The 19,145-nt window shown below is 49.4% G+C and overlaps 1 protein-coding gene across 1 annotated transcript in view; it reads right to left on the bottom strand.

The window, feature by feature from the left end:
• The window catches only part of col4a6 (collagen, type IV, alpha 6), a 497,938-nt gene that overhangs the window by 110,493 nt on the left and 368,300 nt on the right, over positions 1–19,145 (bottom strand). The window contains exons 19-23 of the mRNA XM_072501535.1: positions 16,067–16,177; positions 14,059–14,199; positions 9,673–9,768; positions 7,530–7,690; positions 631–703 (exon numbers count right to left, since the gene is read on the bottom strand). Of these exons, the coding sequence (XP_072357636.1) occupies positions 631–703; positions 7,530–7,690; positions 9,673–9,768; positions 14,059–14,199; positions 16,067–16,177 (582 nt within the window). The remainder of the gene's footprint in view (positions 1–630; positions 704–7,529; positions 7,691–9,672; positions 9,769–14,058; positions 14,200–16,066; positions 16,178–19,145) is intronic.

Raw genomic sequence — 19,145 nt, 5'->3', positions numbered from 1 at the left:
AAACTGGAGCACACGGAGGAAATCCACGCAGACACGGGGAGAATGTGCAGACTTTACACAGACAGTGACCCAGGCGGGAATCGAACCTGGGACCCTGGAGCTGTGAAGCAATTGTGCTAACCACTTTGCTGCCCCTACATTGGCAGCACTTTCCCTATTTTTCCAGAGACTCATATGGCCATCCACAACTTCTCACTTGCACAGTGAGCGGACACCCAAGCGAAGCCAGTTTTCAAAGCTGCAGTTGTTTGAGAGTTCGCATTTTCTCTGGAACTGTCTGATTTTTAAAAATGACTCATGTCCCTCGAGGTTTTGTGTGGAGATGCGTGGTACACCATGGAACAGAGCTTTCAGATTGTTGGTCTCTGCTGAGTTGAATTGGGTTGTCAGAAGCAGAATTTCAATAAATCCTAGCAAAGGGAGTGGCATGTTCCTGAGGGAGGCTGCCCAATTTTCCACCATGCGCTGCATCAACAGTATGTCTAGACAGAAGAATAAAGAATCTTGCCCCAGAGAGTAACTAATAAACATCAAATCCAAATAATAAATTGGATACAATGGAAATCTGAACCTTGTGTGCCAGGTTTCGGAATGGGATTTTGCGAAAAGATGGTCAAGTTTTATTCATACCCTTTGCCGATGTAACTGATGAGTCTCCCCTGTGACCTTTTGCACCTCTTCCTCCTGCTGCGCCTCGATGACCCTAAAAGTCAAAATGAAAGGTCAGCATTCCCCATCTACAGTCAGTCAACTTTCGTGTCACACTGAAGATACAGTGAGAGTCTACCCCAACGTGTTCTCTAGCTGACTGGTGGGTTCCCAGATACACATGTGAAAATACTGTGCATACAGTTTAATATTCTCCATTGATTACAGACTAACTCAAAGAGAAATAAATTCACTGGAGGCTTTCGCTTTCACTTTTCAGAAATTCTCTCTGCTTGCCCTCATACTCTGCAGGCTGTTAACTTCAGGGCTTACTTCAACAATAAGGACCTGTCGCATTCACCATGTCACATATTCCTGCTCCCTGCCCTAAAACTGTTCAGAAGCTAAAAAAAAACATTACTTAATTTGAGTATGTAGCTTTACAAGTGATGACACTGGAGTCTTAAGAGCAATGATGCTGATTTTTAATGATAAGTGGCATTTGTTAATCCAGTTCTGGAATGAGAAGTTTCGAAGAGGTGTTCAACATAGTCAAACAGTCCATTAGTGTTTTCTCCACCACAACAGCAACAGAGGTTTCTTTGTTGGGAGTATTGAGCAGAGATGAATCTAATCCGGAAAGAGGATCGGGTCTTCTGATTAAAAAGCTTTAGGGCCTTATCAAATCATGGGTGAGAAGGCTAAGAAGAAAGGTTAGATCATGCTGCACTATATCCTGATCTCCATTCATTTATTGGGCAATTCAAGGGCAGTATATTTGACCGCCTTGCCCCATTACCCTGAACTTTACTATGCACTCGCTCTGCCAAAATGGCAGCATACATTTTCCACTGGAGATACAGCCCGCGACGTTCCGTTCCCGTTCGCATTGGGCTGGTTCAGCAACGGGAGCTGAAAAGATTGCAAGAAGTGTATAAAGTTGGGTTTCACGTCGGAGTGTAAGCTTGCCGCGATTGCCCCCTACCCCCGTCAGTGACGGGCCACAATTCCCAACGTTCAACTCAGAGTACATCATTCTCGTACATTTACATATCATTCGGAGAGCTGTACGCCAGAATCGTTCCCTCGTCCCATCCCGTCAAGAGCTCCAGTCATGACGACGTGATGACAGAGGGGCACGAAGCCCGACTGGTCTCGGAAGGCGTGCACCTGGAGAGCAGACCTTCCAGGGGGAGGGTTCAGCTGAGTGCAGCGCTCTGGGGGAAGAGGATCATGCCCGCGTACTGCCACAACAGGATACCCTGGCACCTGGCCAGCCCTATATAGGCACTATCCTACACTGCTTGATGCCTGGGTAATGTCAGGGGGTCTGTTGGGGTGGTGTATTTGGATGAACTGATTTGTTCATTGTGCACTTGGACAGCATTTCAAAATGGTGACCAAATCATCAAGTGTCTAAGTCGATGGCAGGGTGGGCTAATGAGAGGTCTATACGCCAGCGACACATCATGGGACCCGTGACTTGAAGTATTTTTTCAAAGTTCCGCACTATCTGGCGGAAAAGCCGCCATTGCTGCTGCGGCTCCAACGCTGCTTTTCCTGCCCGACATCGGCCTGTGCCGATATTGGGGAAATTCACGGCCGTGGTGAGTACATTCTAGCCTTTTGATTTTATCTTCCTTTCTTATAACTCACCTTGACAGCCAATCAGTTCCAGCGATGATAATTAATTCATAGAATCATATAATTTACAGTGCAGAAGGAGGCCATTCATCCTATTGAGTCTGCACCGGCCCTTAGAAAGAGCACTCGACCAAACCCACACCTCCACCCTATCTCCGTAACCCAGTCACAATTGTCATGGTTACTTTACTAAGGACAGGCCCCGTTTAAAATAACAAGATTCAGCCAAGTTGCTTGCTCCTTTTTAATAGCAGTGACAAGCATATTTTAAAAATTCAGTAATAGCGATTCACGAACTGTTCATTCACCGAACTTGACAATGAGATCCTGTGATGGTTCGATGATGTGATATCGAGCCAGGCTGATCAAAAATGTTCTGGGTTTCATCCCTGATCTAAACCGACGCAGCAGGTCTCATCTGGGTAACAGGTTAGGGGACTTACAACTGACCCTGACAGAGCAGTACAGAATGGGACAAGGGTACACAACCTTCAAATAAAGGAGGTAACTTTGTTGGGTTGTTACCAGAGGATCTCCTTTTTAAAGGATAGTGTCATTGCGTGGAATGGATGGTCTTATGGAGGCTAAATAAAGCCTACCTGGAAAACACAGATGACACTTCGGCTGTGAACTGGTGAAGGAGATTCTCTCTGCCTTTGGGAGAATAAGGAAACCCAGGAGAGGCCATGATGGACTCCATCGCTTATTTTTGTTCTGTGCTTTCTCATGTTTTTTTTAATGGAATGATCTGTGGTAAACCACTGTGTTCTTATATTAAGGGTTGTACGGTAGAACCTGCACTACAGGTTCTCCTGGGCCCCTACATGCTAGCTCCGCCCAGGAGCCGGGTTATAAATATGCGTGGCCTTCAGCTCGCAGCCATTTCGTCAGCTGCTGTAGGAGACCACACTTCAGATACTAATAAAGCCTCAGTTTGAATTCAACTTCGTCTCCTGCCAAATTGGTCGTGCCTCAATTTATTAGTATCAGATTCAGAAGATGGACCTCCGGATTAAACCAGATCGACTGCAGCTGGATCCACACGCAAGCGATGCCAGAAAGGACTTTCAGCACTGGCTAGCTTGTTTTGAAGCGAATATCAACGCGGCACTGACCCCTGTTCCAGAGGCTCAGAAGATTCAAATCTTGTACTCCAGACTCAGCTCTAAAATCTTCCCGCTGATCCAGGATGCGCCCAATTACGCTGATACTATGACTCGACTCAAAGAAAATTATGAGCAGAAGACGAACACGCTCTTCGCCATACGCGCGCTCGCAACGCGTACTCAACTACCTGGTAAGTCAATCGAGGACTTCTGGAGGGCCCTGATCCCACTAGTTCGGGACTGTGACTGCCAGGACGTTACAGCTAAGGAGCACTCAGATCTCCTTATGAGGGACGCTTTTGTAACTGGGATTGGGTCCGATGTTATCAGGCTGCGGCTCCGAGAAGGGGCCACGCGCGACCTCGCAGAGACTAAAACACTAGCGCTTTCCATGACGGTCGCCCTGCACAATGTACAGTCCTACGCCCCCAACCGCGTGGCCCAGTCCTCCTACGCTTCATGGGCCCCACAGGCAGCCACCCCAGCGGGGGCACTATCCACCCAATACGCCTGCGCTACGCACCAGCCAGTGATCTCTGGGGGGCCCCGATGCTATTTTTGTGGCCAACAAAGACACCCCCGCCAACGCTGCCCGGCCCGAGCTGCCCTTTGTAAGGCCTGCGGGAAGAAGGGCCACTACGCAGCGGTGTGCCAGGCCCACTCAGCGGCAGCCCCCACCCCCCCCCGATCACGGACAATGGGCGCCGCTATCCTCCCCTCCTCCCCAGGCCATGTGCGAGCAATGGGCGCCGCCATCTTCTACCCCGCACAACACGCACGTTTCATGGGCGCTGCCATCTTGCTCCACCCCCGCAACGTGTGTTCCATGGGCACCACCATTTTGTGACCCCAGGACCTCCGGGTGCCGCCATCCTGTCCACCCCGCTGCACATGGATACCAACGGCGTTTCAGGACCCCGACGCAGCGGCCGCCTCACTACCCGACGATCAACCACGACTCACATCCATGGTAATCAACCAGTCCAGACCACACACTCTGACCAACGCATCCACCAGCGGGAAAGTCAACGGCCACGTGACCTCCTGCCTACTGGACTCCGGGAGCACCGAGAGCTTTGTGCATCCAAATACGGTAAGGCGCTGCTCCCTTAAGGTACACCCTACCAATCAAAGTATCTCCCTGGCCTCCGGATCCCATCACGTAGCGATCCGGGTGTACTGCACGGTCACGCGCACAGTCCAAGGCGATGAGTTCCACGGTTTTCACCTCTACGTCCTCCCTAACCTCTGCGCTGCACTTATCCTTGGCCTGGATTTTAATGCAACCTCCAGAGCCTGACCCTTAAATTCGGTGGACCCTTACCACCCCTCACTGTGTGCGGCCTCGCGACCCTAAAGGTCAATCCTCCTTCCCTCTTTGCCAATCTAAATCCAGATTGCAAACCCGTCGCCACCAGGAGCAGACGGTACAGCACCCAGGTTAAGGCCTTCATCAGGTGCGAGGTCCAGCGGTTGCTTCGGGAGGGAGTCATCGAGGCCAGCAACAGCCCCTGGAGAGCTCAAGTGGTGGTGGTTATGTCTGGGGAGAAAAACCGAATGGTCATGGACTACAGCCAGACCATCAACAGGTACACGCAGCTCGACACGTACCCCCTCCCACGCATATCTGACATGGTTAACCAGATTGCACAGTACCAGGTCTTCTCAACGGTGGACCTGAAATCCGCCTACCACCAGCTCCCCATCCGTAAATCGGACCGGCCATACACCGCCTTCGAGGCAGAAGGCCGGCTATATCACTTCCTTAGGGTCCCCTTCGGCGTCACCAATGGGGCTTCCGTCTTCCAAAGAGAGATGGACCGAATGGTCAACCGGTACAGCTTGCGGGCCACGTTTCCGTACCTAGACAATGTGACTATCTGCGGCAATGATTAGCAGGACCACGACGCCAACCTCGCTAAATTTCTCCGCACCGCCACACTCCTCAACCTCTCGTATAACAAGGAGAAGTGTGTGTTCTGTACAAATCGCTTAGCCATCCTCGGCTACGTGGTCCAGAACGGAGTTTTGGGGCCCGATCCCGACCGCATGCGCCCCCTCATGGAGCTTCCCCTCCCCCACTGCCCCAAGGCCCTCAAACGCTGCCTGTGGTTTTTCTCGTATTACGCTCAGTGGGTCCCAAACTATGCGGACAAGGCCCACCCACTCATACAGTCCACTCATTTCCCCCTGACGGCTTTCGCCCGGATCAGATCTGATATTGCCAAAGCTGGAATGCACTCTGTAGACGAAACACTTCCTTTCCAAGTAGAAAGCGATGCATCGGACGTCGCCCTTGCCGCCACCCTCAACCAGGCAGGCAGGCCGGTGGCATTCTTTTCCCGCACCCTCCATGCCTCCGAAATTCGGCACTCATCCGTCGAAAAGGAGGCCCAGGCTATCGTTGAGGCTGTGCGACATTGGAGGCATTACCTGGCCGGCAGGAGATTCACTCTCCTCACTGACCAACGGTCGGTTGCCTTCATGTTCAACAACACATCGCGGGGTAAGATCAAAAATGACAAAATCTTGCGGTGGAGAATCGAGCTCTCCACCTATATCTACGAGATTAAGTATCGCCCTGGCAAACTCACCGAGCCCCCAGCCGCCCTATCCCGAGGTACATGTGCCAGCGCACAGGGAGACCAACTCCGGACCCTGCACGACAGCCTTTGTCACCCAGGGGTCACTCGGTTTTACCACTTCATTAAGGCACAAAATTTGCCCTACTCCGTCGAGGAAGTAAGGACGATCACCAAGGACTGCCAGGTCTGTGCGGCGTGCAAACCGCACTTCTACCGGCCGGACCGCGTGCACCTGGTGAATGCCTCCCGCCCCTTTGAACGCCTTAGCGTGGATTTCAAAGGCCCCCTCCCCTCCTCCGATCGATACACGTATTTCCTCAGTGTGATCGATGAATACTCCCGTTTTTCCTTTGCCATCCCATGCCACGACATGACATCTGCCACCGTCATTAAAGCCCTTAATTCTATCTTCACTCTGTTCGGCTTCCCCACCTACATCCACAGTGACAGGGGATCCTCATTCATGAGTGATGAGCTGCGTCAGTTCCTGCTCAGCAGGGGTATCGCCTCCAGCAGAACGACAAGCTACAATCCCCGGGGAAATGGACAGGTAGAAAGGGAGAATGGGACGGTATGGAGGGCCGTCCAGCTGGCCCTACGGTCCAGAAATCTCCCGGCCTCCCGCTGGCAAGAGGTCCTCCCTGATGCACTACATTCCATTCGCTCATTACTTGGCACTGCTACTAACAGTACACCACGTGAACCTCTTTTTGCCTTCCCCAGGAAGTCCACATCCGGGGTATCACCCACAACTTGGCTCACAGCTCCGGGAACCGTGTTTCTCTGTAAACATGTGCGGCTCCACAAGGCGGATCCGTTGGTGGAAAGGGTGCACCTGCTCCACGCAAACCCACAGTACGCCTATGTGGCGTTCCCCGACTGCCGCCAGGATACCGTCTCCCTCAGAGACCTGGCACCAGCAGGTTCCACACCCGCACCACCCCCGTCGCCCCCCCCCTCCCCTCCCCCGCCGCCCCATCACCCCCGCCCCCCCCCCCATGTCTGTCTGTTCTCCCCCTGCCCACCCCCGTTGATGAAGAGGATTTTGGCACGCTCCCGGAGTCAACATCGGCCACGAGAGCGCCAACATCGCCGGCTCCACTTCATCGATCCCAGAGGACGATCAAGGCGCCGGACCGGCTGAACCTCTGACCGGCCCACCGGCTGACCAGAGACATTTTATTGTCGTTCTGTAAATATTAAAGAGTGCAAATTGTATATAGTTATCCACCATCCCCGCCGGACTCAATTTTAACAGGGGGTGAATGTGGTAAGCCACTGTGTTCTTATATTAAGTGTAATACGGTAGAACCTGCACTACAGGTTCACCTGGGCCCCTGCATGCTAGCTCCGCCCAGGACCCGTGTTATAAATATGCGTGGCCTCCAGCTCGCAGCCATTTCGTCAGCTGCTGTGGGAGGCCACACATCAGACACTAATAAAGCCTCAGTTTGGATTCAACTTCGTCTCCTGCCAAATTGATCGTGCCTCATGATCGTTGCAACAAAAACCCACAACCAGAAAAACGTAACAGGAAACTACTTACTGAAGGACCTTGTTGCCCTGGGGGACCTGGTGGTCCTGGATTTCCGCATTGGCCTTTACCACTATTGAAACCAGGCGTTCCTGGTTTGCCAGGAGGACCAGGAGGGCCTTGGAATCCATTCCCAGTAATCACCCCATTGCAGGCACAGTCCCCTGGCTCACCTGACAAAACGAAACACAATCATGCAAATTAGGTCTTATAAGAAGCGACTATTGAAATCATGGGTAATTACAGCAAAATGGAAATCTTAGGTCTCATTCTAGGATTTAGGCCCTAAATGAAGGTGGGATTTTTATCGCAGCTCTGGACAGTTCCAATGGAAAGCCGCAAAGAGATGTGAAGGCTGGAGTTGCGACATTTACTGTATCGTAACAATGATGATGAGCAGCTGAAAGAGGGCCAATTGCAAGGCCAAGCCCTCACATAACGTTGCAGCAATAGGCACACATCAGCAGGTAAACATGTAAAAAAGTCTTGTGACACACTTCTTCCAAGGGCTGTATATGTCAAACCACGACAAAATGGTTGCGCACCCAGACAAGGCTGCAGGGTCGGCTTTGGCAGTTATCTTGTTCGCTGAGAAACTGTGACATTGGATGGAATTTACTGCCCTCTCTTGAGGTGGGTTTGGAGGCGAGGGGGCATTTAATCGGGGGAGAGGATCCCAGGTGGGGTCCTGCCCACATTCCCGCCTCTGCCCAGTAAAGTCCGGGATGGCATGGCACATGGATGGCCATCCCGTTTAGAAACCAATTATTGCCCATTTTGCCACCACTAGTATTAAACCAGCAGTGGACGGGTAACCCATCATGTAAACCCTGTAGGGGGGTGGCATGTTGGAGCAGTGGCTAGCTCTGCTGCCTCGCGGCACCGAGGACCTGGGTTCGATCCCCGCCCCAGGTCACTGACCGTGTGTTTTCACATTCTCCTCGGGTCTGCATGGGCCTCACCCCTACAACCCAAAATATGTGCAGGACAGGTGAATTAGCCATGCCAAATTGCCCCTTAATTGGAAAGAAAATGCAAATCCTGTCGTGTTCATCTGCAAGTTCCTGGGCAGGATCTCTCATTGTCGGTACTCAGTCCCACTGAGAGCCACCACCCGTTGCTTCTTGTGACTCCCCTGCCACCCAAGCTAGTGACCCCTTGTCCCAGGATCCCCATCCTGCCCTCACTTGCCTGTGGCCTGGAGTCCCTCACGGGTGCTGTGCTGATAGTGGTGCATCGTCCCAACACCCACCATGAAATGAAAATGAAATGAAAATCGCTTATTGTCACAAGTAGACTTCAAATGAAGTTACTGTGAAAAGCCCCTAGTCGCCACATCCTGGCGCCTGTTCGGGGAGGCTGTTACGGGAATTGCTCCCCTGGTGTTGCTGATGGCATTGAGGAGCTGCCAGCTCTCGGGGGGGGGGGGGACTTCTACCTTGAGGGTCCTTGGTCCTGGGGAAGACCAATCAGTGTTGATTTAAGTTCCTGGCAGGCACTTAATATGTTGCACCTTCCCCAATGGAGGTGAGGCGGAACTCCTGCTGGTCCTTGAGCGGTTGGTTGAGACCCCCGTGGCCTGAATTGAATTTCACTCATTGTGTAGCGATGTCACGCACAGGCCATGCTTAATAATATAATAACATAATAATCGCTTATAGGGTTCAATGAAGTTACTGTGAAAAGCCCCTAGTCGCCACATTCTGGCGCCTGTTCGGGGAGGCCAGTATGGGAATGGAACCCACGCTGCTGGCATTGTTCTGCATTACAAGCCAGCTGTTTAGCCCACTGTGCTAAACCAGCCCGTGCTTCACCATGCACGAGACGGCGGCTTGATCTTTAACCAGCTGATACCACCAGAGATACTTCCAGATTCATATTTCACCATTTGCCGTGGTGCGATTGGAACCCGGGTCTCCACAGCATTATCCTGGGTCTCTGGACTACTAGCCCAGTGACAATACCACCATGACACCACCTCCCGCTGACTGCATGCAAATGGGCTCCATTACAACTGTGAGTGCACTTCTGAAGTGCTCGGCTGTGGAAGCTGCCTTGGACTATGAGAATGTGTAAAAGGTATTGGGAGAAAGTCTAAATCACTGAAAAAAACAAATGAACCCAAAGGGAAGGAGGGTCCAATCCATTGACTCACCTTTAACTCCTTTACGTCCTCGGAATCCTGGTGGTCCAGTAGGTCCAGGCAATCCTGGGGGTCCAAATACGCCATTGGGTCCTGGCCCAAAATCCCCTTGAAAAAAAAACATCAAGTATAGTATTGCACCTCGAGCAGAGGGAAATGAAGAGGAGCTTTGTTTTACAGTTTCTTGCTATCTTATTGTTTTAATTTAAAACGTTAATGCTATAAAATTGCGGTTAATGATCAAAATGTGATAACAAGGGCAAGATGCAAAATCACAGGTGTTTTCATCTGTGCAGCAGCCCAGACGGTATTGCACAGGTCGCTCACAAGATGTCCACTTTAAGATACTGCACATACGCACAAAAATATTTAAAGGTGCCACGCATGCAAATGAACAGGCCACAGACAACAAAAATAATTTCAAGAGGACAGTGGTTGAATCTGTCACCTATATTGCCACTTCATTACAGGGCTGGGGGAGAGTTTTCAATCTGAGACTTGAAACTTCATATGCCCATTCTAGGCAAGAAATCCCACAGCGCTCTCTGAAGGAGAGGAGGTTGTCTTCCCTCTGGTGACCTGGCTGATATTTAATTATTCCTCGTCTGGTACCACTACATTATCTGGTCATTATTCTCGTTACAGTTTGTGGGATCTTGCTGTGCATAAACTGGCTGTCGCTTTTCCAACAGCACAGCGGTGACTAGACTTCAAACAAACTTAGTTTGTTGCAAAGCGCTTGGGCCCATCCCGATGATGTGAGAATTGTGATAGAAATGCACGTTCCTTTACTTCTTTAGTTGTGAGCTTTTCCATAGTAAAACATTTCCGAGCCCTGTGCATTGTTCAGTAACTTTGCCCACAAACTGCCTCACCAAAATGAATGAGACTTGCCCTTGCAGCAGAGGCAGTTGCTCTTTGCTGTTTGACATGCTCCTTAAACCATCTGACCTGTCCAATAGATGGCAAGGGTATAAATACATGCTCACTTTATAAACTATCTTGGAGTCCAAGTCGTTAGGCATATGTGAACTTGTTTCCCACATTTACATGAGACACACGTTTTGTGATTGGGTCAACAAAGTCAGAGATTTTATTAAAAGTTAAAGATGGATTGTATAAGGAAGCAAATTCCTTCTTGGTAATATTGCCAGAGTCATTATTCAGAGCAATATTTCTAGCCAGTTGATGGCTTTGTGATTCCCATTAGTCACACAGGCCTGTCACAGGCTAGAAATCAAATTTGTTGGACGAACATTGAGAAGAATACAACACAAAGGACTTCCAGTGGCGGCATGTGCGAGAAGGTAACACATAAGGTAACACCTGCCAGCGTCCTTGTGTTTTTGGGCTTTATTGCCCGATTCCCGGGGGAATTTGGTGGAAAAACCCGCCCCATCCATTTGTATAAGGCATTGTCGATGAAAGTATGTTGAATGTTACAAAAAAGGCTGCCGGAAAGATGAGTACGAGTGGTAGTTCTTCGACGGAACCAGAGAGAATGGAAAGCTCATTGGGAGGGAAGATGGCAGAGATGACCTCGGCGGGCGTGGCCACTCCTATCACAGTGGAAACGCTGACTGGGCACAGGAATTCGAAAAACAACTTGAGAAACATTTTGAAAGGCAAGGAACGGAGATGATGGAGACCCTCAAAAGGTCTATCGAGGAGACGCTTGGTAGCTATGGGAGATGTTGAGAAAAACTTTGGAGGCCATGAAAGAGCGTGGCGAAGTGCGGAAGGATGTCGAGGGATCTTGTCACGGCGCACAGTCAAATTGCCTCATTGGAAGCCTAGATGCTGTTGGTGGAGGAGAGAAACACGAGACTGAAGGTGAAAGCTCGAGGACCTGGAGAACAGGTCGAGGAGACATAACCTCAGGATCGTGGGACAGAGCGAGCGAGAAGGCATGCACCCATTAACAGTTAGGTCTTAGATAGTGAACGGGGATGAGGTGGGGAGAGGGGTTGCAGCCTGTTGTCCCTGTTTAGATAGGTTTTGAAGAGCCTAGCGTATTTGTTTGGTGGGGGGGGAGGGGGTTGGTGAAGAGGCAGTATTACTCTTTGGTAGGTAGTTTGCAGGTTTTTAGTTGGAGGGAGGGGAAGGGCAGAGTGGTGACAGTGAACAGGGGCACGATCTAATCGAATGGGAACAGAGTCCCGTAAGCAGTGTGTTTAGCCGGCTGTGTCCCGGCACTCGCAGCGCTGAGAAACACCAAGCTATCTACCGGGACGCTTGTTCTATTTGGGGCCTCAGCCAGAAATGTCCCGTCGAGGCTGCATTTAGTCCCATCTCCTGCACTGAGGAGTTCCGCTTGCCAGAACGCTTCAATGCAGGAGGTGTCCCGATCTCTCGACCCTCTGCTGCAGCCCCTCCAATCCCCTGGGAGCCCCCCAGGGTACCATTACGTCTGCTCCCCGTTTGTGGAGACCAGCACTGAACGGCGCTCACCCAAGATCTCCAAGGCGAAGGGGTAAGATCACAACACCTTGGAAAACATGTCAGAGTGAGACTAGCTGTCTCACTCTAATATACAAATTTGCAAAGTAGAGCACTCGCCCACCATGTGTGGATTCAGACATCTGGAAATTTGCAGCTTTGCGAAACGGATTTTCCTGACATTTCCCATGGCACCTCCAACATCTCTAAAGGAGGGCACTTTCGCTTGCAGGGTCGGAGGAAGGTGTTTTTTATGGATGGATTTTGTCAGAAGATTCGGTATCAGAGGAGGGCGTTAAGGCTAAGTGAGAGGAGGAGTTAGGGCCCATATTGGATGATAAGGTGTGGAGTGAGGCCCTTCAAAAGTTCACGACCTCGCTCATGAGGCTTGGTTTGATCCAACTTCAGGTAGTTTTCAGGGCACACCTGACGAAGCCCAGAATGAGTCGCTTCTTTATAGGGGTGGAGGGCAGGTGCGAGATCTATTCAGGAGGTCTGGCTAACCACTCGCACATGTCCCGGTCTTGTCCCAGGTTTGTGGGGTTCTGAGTCTCCTTCTTTAGCACCATGTCGCCTATTCTGAAGATTGAGTTGTCCTTTAGTGCCTATACTTGGGGGCGTCAGACTCGCCGGAGCTGCAGACTGGCATGGGGGCCGACGTCCTGACCATCACCTCGCTGATTGCCCGGAGGCGAGTACTGCTGGGGCGGAGAACTCCATCTCCGCCCAGTGCCTGGGTGTGGCTGGGGGTCTGATGGAGTTATCATCCCTCGAGAAAGTTAAATACACCGTGAGCGAAGCAACCGAGGTGTTCTATCGGAGAATTCAGCCTTTTATTGTTTATTTCAAGGAATTGGTCACATTTTGTTTTTAAGAGGGAAGGGGGAATGGGAGGGGGGAGTATAGTGGGGGGTTGTTCTATTTTTCTGTTTTTAATGGTTGATATATGTAAATTTGTTTATTTTTTTCTATTTTGTATTTTATAAATTGAAAAATGTTAATAAAAATATATTTTTTCAAAGATGAAAGAATAAATTCAGAACTAGCACCATAATGACACAATATTAATGTAACACATTTGCTCACAATGTTGTGCGTTGCTCACATTTACGACTGCTTGTGCCGAGTCCTTGCACCATAAACAGGGCCTAACAGTGTTCTCCTCGCCACTTTTTTCACTCCCATCATTCACTTGTCTACAGCCTTGGTCTTGACAAAGGCTTTCAGTAGAAAAAAAGGATCTGGTCTCTGCAGCTCTTCTGTCCTCCTGTTTGCGCTGCATCAGTAGCCCTGTTGCAGCAACAGCAGAATTGTCTCTCCTAGCAGGGGTAGATTCCCACTTACCGGAAGCTCACCCTACACCTTTAGTGACCCCACAAAGCAGGACAATGGCTCAGGCTATTGCTGGGGTCAAGGGGGCATTCCTTCCTTCTCTGGATCTCAAAGCAGTGGGATTCCTCCAAACACAAACTTGCTGGAACCCGACCAATTCTTCTTGATTAATGTTGTCTTATCTCCGCTCCATTTTCAACCTTGGCGGCAGCCTGCTCAATGGTCTTGACCTTTCTAGATTTCTCAATGAGCAAAGAAAAGGAGAGCATTTGTCAATGCTGCGCTCAGCCAGCCGTCAAGCTGCACAGGAGTTGCCCAGGATAACTCCATCACAGAGTTCCCTTGCTCGGTGGGGTTGTATCTCACTGAAAAGCATGCCTGAGACAGAGCTTGGAGATCCCGGACCAAGGTACCATGAACTGATCCCCAAAACTAAGCCGTTATTTAATTAGTCTATTGCTCGTAATTCAACATTGGCTGATTTAGCCAACGTAGGAGATGAGAATCTCTGACCTTTTGACCGCCAGCGGTTTTTGCTCAAAATGATCTAAAACTTTCAGAAGTAAGTCAACGTATAAATTCACAACTCTTGCACAACTCTACAGCTCACAATGCTGTATGACATACCTGATGGACCAGCAGGTCCAGGTGGGCCTGGTAAACCTGGTGGGCCTGGTGGTCCCGGTTGTGAAAATATCATCTTTCCTGGAGAACCCTTTTCACCTTTAGGTCCCCCAACACCTGGGAATCCTGGCAAACCCTTGGAACCTAACCAATGGGAAGAAAAATTGAATGTTTATTCGGTGAATTGGCAGAAATCCCCCCCCCCCCCCAACTCACACACATGATTGAAAGAGTGGCTAGGATTTTCCAGCCCCGCTCACCGACTGGATCATCCAGTCCTGCCAAGAGACAATGGACTTTTGGCTGGCCCACCGCATCTCCCGCACAACCTCTACAGGCAGACAACTCTCTATCGCTTTATCCTCACTTCTAATCAACAGTCGCCATTACTTAGTTAATGTGAGGAGTCACTTCTAAGTTCTTTATACACACATACAACATTATTAACACCATGAATGCTAAAAGCAAAGTGAACCTGCGTTCAGAATTTAAACATGAAAACAAATCCCATAATATACAAATTATCTTGAGGCAATAAGATTCAGCTCTTGCACGCAGTTGGAAATAGGGAGGGGCGGTGCAGACTCGATGGGCTGAATGGCCTTCTTCTGCACTGTAAGAGATTCTACGGCTTCCATAGATTCTATGGAAATGAAAAATTTCACAACAAACAATTGTGGTCGCATCTTTCTATCTGAACTGGGAGTTCATTGCCGCTCATACAAAAATCTGGATGGTTTGGGAAAGTAATTGGAATATATCAGGGAACCAGCGAGAAACAATAAGTATTGCAAAGCAAACTCAAGGTTCATCTCGGTAAATGTGCCACATGATGTGGAGCTAGAATCAAAGGGCCAGCAAGTTTTCAGTGTAGTCCCAAGAAAGTGCCAAAATGATTGATCTCTACAGTAGAACAAATGTAAAGCTACAGCTAGGTCCAACACCTTGCCCCTGGAGGGGAAGAACACCTCAAAATACCGACCAAAGAAGCTAGGCTCCAATAATTTTGAAATGAGCAACAGTCCGAAGCTACATTTATGCTGTGTCCACATCTCCTGATGCACGGGTCTCAAGCAGTTGGAAGCAACTGGCCAGATGTGCGCAGGGTGGTAGCTGGTAGGACGCAGATTTAAATGGGTCTTTTTGTCCATCAGCTTTGGGGAATTGGGCAAGTTAGTTTTGGTGTTGTCACTAGCTGTGCAAGCATGGTGCTGAGTGTCCTTCATGATGAAAAATATAAAAGCAAAATCGCTCTCCAAGAATCAATTGTGTGAACAATTTTAGTTTAGACAGATGTATGATCGGCGCAGGCTTGGAGGGCCGAAGGGCCTATTCCTGTGCTGTACTTTGCTTTGTTCTTTGTTAACACAGGGTAAGTTCTCAATCAGAAGATACGGAATAGATGGCCTGATAAGTCTACTGTGCCATTTGATAGGATCATGGGTAATCTTTGACCTCCGCACCCTATCCCCATTCCCCCTGATACCCTTAGTGTTCAAAACTCTATCAGTCTCGGTCTTGAATAAACTCAAATGACTGCACAGCTCTCTGGAGTAGAACATGACCAAGAATCATTGCACTCTGAGTGAAGAAAGTTATCCTCACTTTAGTCTAAAATGGCTGACCCCTTCTTCGGAGATGATGGTCCTCAGTTCTATACTCTTCATCCAAGAGAGTCAGCTTCTCAGGATGTATCTTGGGTAAACTGATGTTAAAATAATTGCAATGCCTAGGCTTCTATCCAGGTTTTAACCTATGGTTGGCATAACCAAGGCTGATCGCAGCAGGGGCCAATATTTGGAAGTTAATCTGTGTTCTGAATTTACCAATTACCATTATACTTTAACTAATGAGAATCCTGAAATAACATTTTTGATTGGGTATGATTTCTGACCAGAGGCATCAGGGAAGAAACCTGCTGTGGCTCGAAGATGAAGCTACTGGTCATTCACATGATAATTCAACACGGTAAGAATGAAAGATGTTAGCGTTTAACACCCACAAAACGTACCCAGAGTGTGTGCTGGAGAGCCCGGATGTCCAGGTAATCCTGGTGAGCCTTGATAACCTCGGATTCCTGGAAGGCCTGGCGGTCCCGATGAGCCAGGGTCCCCAGGAGGGCCTGCAATTGGAAAACAAGGTAAAGGCTTGTGGTCAGACCCCAGAGCAGCCACCGGACACCTGAAATCTCTGAGAGTCTCACATACCTCATCCCTCCAAAACACACAATACGAATGAGGTGATATAATTTTGAGGTCTCTGAAAAAACATTATGATTTAATGAAGGAGTCTCAACTGCTTCACTGGGCAGGGAATTCCATCGATTCACAACCCTTTGGGTGAAGAAATTCCTCCTAAGCCCAGTCCTAAATCTACTTCCCCTTATTTTGAGGCTATGCCCCCTCGTTCTGCTTTCACCCGCCAGTGGAGGCACTGACCCCTGTTGGGATATAGTTGTATGGACAGCAGTCCATGCTCTCCAATCCCTTACACATGGAGCTTATATCAATGGACTGCAGCGGTTCAAGAAGGCAGATCCTGACAGTGAATGTTGTCTATGGAACTATGGAGCATTAAAGCTGGGCCTAGCCTTGTTCTCACATGGTGCCTCTTTCCAGCAGGAATCACAGATTCTGATTAAAAATTGGGAACCTGCATTTTCTACCCATCTTTGACTGTGAATCTTATAGTGAACTGTTCTCACCCTGCTGGCATGAGCATTTCTTAGCACCGACCAAAAGAGTAACCAGTCTGATAGGTGTGGATCCGTTTGAATCTTGGTAATCGAGCAATGGAGCCAGCGCAGCTAAACCAGATCTGACATCTACATATGGGCAGCACGGTAGCACAAGTGGATAACACTGAGGCTTCAAAGCGGCAGGGTCCCAGGTTCCATTCCCCGCTGGGTCATTGTCTGTGCGGAGTCTGCACGTTCTCCCCGTGTGCGCTTGGGTTCCCTCCGGTTTCCTCCCACAGTCCAAAGATGTGCTGTTATGTGGATTGGCCATGCTAAATAGCCCTTCGTGACCAAAAAGGTTAGGAAGGGTTATTGGATTACGGGGACAGGGTGGAAGTGAGGGCTTAAGTGGGTCGGTGCAGACTCGATGGGCCGAATGGCCTCCTTCTGCACTGTATGTTCTATGTTATCAGCAGGAACCACTGGCTAGCAATCCAAAGTGGGAACTCTGCTCCTGAACCCAAAATACTCTTCGTCCCTAACTCTATAACCTCCTCCAATCCTCCGAGATCTTTGCGCTTTCCCGATTGTGGCGTTTTATGCATCCTGAATTTTCACTTCCACCCCCCCTCCCCCACACCTCCCCCACACCTCCAACCACTAACATTTGTCAGCTGTGCCTTCAGATGTTGAGGTTCTAAGCTCTGACATTCCCTCGCTCCATCTCTCTCCCTCCTCCTTGAAAACCTATATCTTTGATTATAATTTTTCCCCGTGACCCAATTCACTTCCATGAGACTATCAGACTAGGGGCAGAAGTAGGCCATTTGGGCCATCGCGTCAGCTCCTCAATTCGATGAAGTCGTCACCGATCACTTCTTTATAAAAAATAAATTTAAAGTGCCAAATTATTTTCTTTTTCCAATTAAGGGGCAATTTAGCATGGCCAATCCACCTACCCTACGCAAACTCCACACGGGCAGTAGCCCTAGGCCGGGATTGAACCTGGGTCCTCAGCGGCGTGAGGCAGAAGTGCTAACATTGCACCGCCATGCCGTTCCCATGACCGATCACTTCATGTGGTTCGGCATCAAATCTGGGCTAATAAGGCTCCCTTGAAGCCTGCTGGAACATTTACATTTTATTCTATTATCGGTGCTAGCTAAATGCAAGTTGTTGTTCTTGAAGCCTCCATTCTCCTGACCAGGCACAGTAATGTATCTACACTTTCAGGCAGGTATTCTTCAGCACAATGTCAAAACAAGGGGGAGAAAATGCTTCACAGCAACAGATCATACAGGCCCATACTGAACTGGTAGATGCTTTTTCATTACCCTCCCCGATCTTCTATCCATTGAATTTAATGGGATTATAATTCAAACTCTCTTTGGAGACTCGTTTCCTCTTCTCACTTGACAATATTAAATTTCTTAATATATTATTGACAGAATTTCCAGAATCAAAGGACGGCAGTGTGGCACAGTGGTTAGCACTGCTGCCTCACAGCGACAGGAATCAGGTTCAATTCTGGCCTTGGGTGTCTGTGTGCAGTTTGCATGCCCTACCCATGTTTGTGTGGACTTCCTCCGGGTGCTCCGGTTTCCTCCCACAGGCCAAAGACGTGCAGTATAGGTGGATTGGCCATGCTAAGATGTCCAAAGATTCGGTGGGGTTAAGTGGTTATGGGAATCGGGCGGGGGAGTGGGCTTAGGTAGAGTGCTCATTAGGAGGGTCGGTGCAGGTCCGATGGGCCAATGAGTGGCCTCCTTCTGCACTGTAGGGATTCTATGAATGGAAAATAAAATTTGGCGCAATAGCAGGCTTCCGATTCAATAAAAAGCGAATTTCACAGCACTGGCAACTCCACCCTCCCCCTACCCTCAGTGTTCTGTGAAGGTAATCATAGAATTTACAGTGCAGAAGGAGGCCATTCGGCCCATTAAGTCTGCACCGGCTCTTGGAAAGAGCACCCCACCCAAGCCCACACCACCCTATCCCCATAACCCAGTAACCCCACTCAACCAACGCTAAGGGCAATTTTGGACACTAAGGGCAATTTATCACGGCCAATCCACCTAACCTGCACACCTTTGGACTGTGGGAGGAAACCGGAGCACCCGGAGGAAACCCACGCACACACTGGGAGAACGTGCAGACTCCGCACAGGCAGTGACCCAAGCCAGGAATCGAACCTGGGACCCTGGAGCTGTGAAGCAATTGCGCTAACCGCTGTGCTACTGTGCTGCCCAGCTGTGTTCTCATATTTAGGGGCTGTAACTAGAGATTTTGATGAAGGTGCCACATTTATTTCAGGTAAAATAACAGAACACTCAGATACCACTCAAAAATGTGCAATATATAGCAACGTGGAACCTGGAAACAAACACATAATTCACTCCCATTATTCATTCCC

The sequence above is a fragment of the Scyliorhinus torazame genome, chromosome 5 (genome assembly GCF_047496885.1).
Source record: "Scyliorhinus torazame isolate Kashiwa2021f chromosome 5, sScyTor2.1, whole genome shotgun sequence".
NCBI classification, from domain to species: Eukaryota; Metazoa; Chordata; class Chondrichthyes; order Carcharhiniformes; family Scyliorhinidae; genus Scyliorhinus; species Scyliorhinus torazame.
The sequence above is the reverse complement of the archived record's forward strand: the minus strand, read 5'-3'. Positions and strand labels throughout refer to the sequence as shown.